Source organism: Cynara cardunculus (genome assembly GCF_001531365.2).
Source record: "Cynara cardunculus var. scolymus isolate 2C chromosome LG 14, CcrdV1, whole genome shotgun sequence".
NCBI lineage: Eukaryota > Viridiplantae > Streptophyta > Magnoliopsida > Asterales > Asteraceae > Cynara > Cynara cardunculus.
The window spans coordinates 2,374,225-2,377,648 of record NC_037541.1 but is presented as its reverse complement, the minus strand read 5'-3'; the positions used below and the strand labels follow the sequence as shown (position 1 = coordinate 2,377,648).

At 31.7% G+C, this 3,424-nt stretch overlaps 1 protein-coding gene across 1 annotated transcript in view; it reads right to left on the bottom strand.

Annotated features, from left to right (window-relative positions):
* The window catches only part of LOC112526597 (GDSL esterase/lipase At1g28580-like), a 5,942-nt gene extending 4,047 nt beyond the window's left edge, over positions 1 to 1,895 (bottom strand). The window contains exons 1-2 of the mRNA XM_025136947.1: positions 1,633 to 1,895; positions 565 to 792 (exon numbers count right to left, since the gene is read on the bottom strand). Of these exons, the coding sequence (XP_024992715.1) occupies positions 565 to 792; positions 1,633 to 1,885 (481 nt within the window). The 5' untranslated portion in view covers positions 1,886 to 1,895. The remainder of the gene's footprint in view (positions 1 to 564; positions 793 to 1,632) is intronic.
* Between the last annotated feature and the right edge of the window lie 1,529 nt (positions 1,896 to 3,424).

Sequence of the window (3,424 nt, the reverse complement as noted above, 5' to 3'; positions counted from 1 at the left end):
TAAACCTAAATTAAATTATAATAAAAAATTTGAATTAAAGAAATTACACAAAACAAGAACTTTTAGATAGTTAATTTAATACTAATATCTATATTTTTTTTTTTTAAATTTTATGATATATTAAAATATATATTTTATTCAAAAAGAAAAACATTATCGTTTTCTCAAAGTAACATAAAACCATATTATATCGACATAAATAAATAATAAAACGAGACATTGAAATTGAAATATGTTTCGATGCATTGCACGAGCACCCTTCTAGTATATATATATATATATATATATATATATATATATATATATATTAGGATTTTTGTTGACTAGGTGTACTTTTATGATAAATTAAAGCTTTATAAAGTTATCTCATATGGCTTTAACTGAATTCTACTGTTTTGAGAGATTTTATAGGTTCTTTTGGTTAATGTTCATTATATTTAGTGAGCATAAAATCACATATATAAACAATCAATTATAATTTAAAAACATGAATTAAATGTCATATCAGTTAAGCGATGATAAATTTATTCTAAATTTAGGTGAGTATAGGCCGAACTCGATTACCTGAGGGGTTGCCACAAATAGCGGGCAACGATCGTTTGAACCATCCCAACTGCACATTCAAAGACGCATTCGTATAAGCATTGTAAACCCCTTGTGCTTCATGAAACGCTGAATCCAATGCAGTTGCACCCGCCACCGCAAAATTAACACCTTGTCCTTTCTCTATCACCTCCATGCTCGATTTCACACTCTCATACGGCGGAATCAATGACATCCCCAAATTCTCAGCTTCAAAAACAATCATCAACAAATCGTAAATAAGTCCGTAACTAAAATATATGTACTATCTTATAAAATATTTAATTAAAACTAATATTTTTGAAATACATCTATGAAAAATTAACACTACAACAAAATTAGGTTTATAGGATGCCCACAATCTCTAAGTGTCCCAATAGACCGTTTTATAGGACTTAATTTATAAGACCAAAATATAAAGTGTCATATCTAAATGTATTATAATAAATTTATATGACATTTTTGGATGGCTTAACAAGTTTTTGAGGATATTTTTAATATAAAATGTCGCATTAGGCAACTTTATATGACACTTTTAAAAAATTGTTCTATAAACTCAATTTTTCATAATACACTTATTTTGCCATCGTTTTAACCGGCATTTCCTACTATCATGTGACATTTATGTATGGTGCAAACAATACTTGCTTCAAAGCCAAATTACCTTTAAAAGATTCTATTATATCGGAAAAAGACTCGAAAACCACGTTCGATTAAATTATAAAAGAAAACGTGATGAAAGCATTAATTCAAGCGAATATTCGGTTGAAATTACGCCAAAGTCGGTTAATAATATTTGTTACGGATGATAAGGAAAAAGAGAGACTTCATGTTGAAACTTCTGAATTACCGTTAAAGAAAATGAGTCAAATAAATCGAAGTTTTTTACACAACTGATATTATTTTTTTTCTACAAAGCTCGATTCCGTATCCACTGTACATTTCCGTGAAGGGATCAAACCCGTCATGAAATTTGTGTCCAATTACTGATCAGAAAGACCAAAGATGTCAGATATCATGATTATAATGAACAAGAAAAAGAACGTGTACCAAGGAAATCGATGATCAAACGGCCATTGGAGCAGCGGCCGGTGGGGTTATGGAAGAACGTTTCACCGTAGGGCGGATACATGAAATGGGGCGGTCGACCATTTGATTTCGCGACAAGTTGTTTGAGGTTTCCGGTATCAGCTAACGAGTCACCGAAGCTTATGATGGAGGTATAACATCCGTTAGCATATACGGTAAAAGCCCATAACAGCAGGCAGAAGGGTAAAAAGGGAAAAGAAGATGAAATCGCCATTGGAGAGTTTGAGCTTGAAGGTTTATTTGAAGGTGGTTGGTTGTATTTATACACGGATGGAAGATAAAAGGCCACAGTTTGCTTCGGGGGTACATCAGGAATATGACACAAGACGTGAATGACCTTATGTGAAATTACGTTTTTACCCTTTCGGAGGTTAGGTAATCCAGTCCACTAAGCTTAAATGGTTTGGTTTTTTTCCTTTCACAATTTGTATATAAATAATAAAAATATAAACTAATAACCATAAAAATGTTAAGAATCTTTGAAATAATCAATTTCAATTTCCTAATTTTTTTTATTTCAATAATTTAAATTAATATCCCCTTTATAATTAAAGAAGGACATGGTGGTAAGTTTCTTTGTCTTACTAGTTGTATACCCGCGCAATACGGCGGAATACAAAAAATTCATTAAGATTTATTTATTTTAAAATATCAATTTTTTGCTTAAGATATTATAAAGCCACAAACAAACAATGGTTCTCGTAATTTTTTTCTTACATTTGTATGTAAGTTAGATTCAAATATCTACCGATCCAAAACATTAATTCTCATATTTTTTTCAATCATCCGTAAAATACAAACCCACTTGTTAGTGCAATTATGGGTGCAATGAATAAGATTATGAGCGACCATACAGTCTCGTTGAACGACAAATCTTCTCGCTAATACTTTTTTGGGTTATTCCTACTCCCAAGTCAAATTTGTTTCCAAAATGATTAAAAAGTATACAGAAAAATGCATCCATCCAAAATATTATTCAAAGATATAATGTTATCATGCCACAAACAATTTAAATAATGTCGATGCAAGAAACAATTACTTGCACATGATTCTACAAAACTAAATACAAGGATAATATTTATCCGCTGTTGTGATTTAAAGGCCGTTTACCTAAAAGTTTTCCCGGTAAGCATTTACCGTTAGGAGTCAATACTATAATTTATTTTACCGGGTAAAATTATAGGGCTATCAAAACGTATTTATGCAACAATTTACCTGATAAACGCTTACCCAGGTAAAAGTCGTCACCCTTACTTACCGGGTAAGACTATCCATTCTTATCATCGCTTACTAAGAGAGCTTACTAATCATTGTTCATTTAACCAGGAAGTTTTAAATAACTCCAAAGAAGAGTTTCATGGTCACTGGAAATCATGCAAGAGACTTATGCTTATAAAATACGTAGTGCAGAACTGCAGATGATATAAAAAGTTTCATATTGTGCCTTCACATTCAAGTGACTGGTATTTGCTGAATGCAAAAACCAACATGTACATTGTTTATTCACAGAAATGCTCAATACAAGTTTGAAGTCGATGAAATTCCATGGCAGCATTCTACTTCTACCTTTAAAAGGGTAAAACTCCATGTTAGAATTACTTCCTTCCAGAACATTTTCCATGTTAGTCCCAAAATCTTTGGTTGTGTTTGTCATGGCCACAATTGTCGTCCTAGACATGCCAAACTCCTGAAAGCTACCCTGTGTGTTTCTGCGGGGTTATCAGAACTCAAAAAAAGTATTATAATCCTAGCC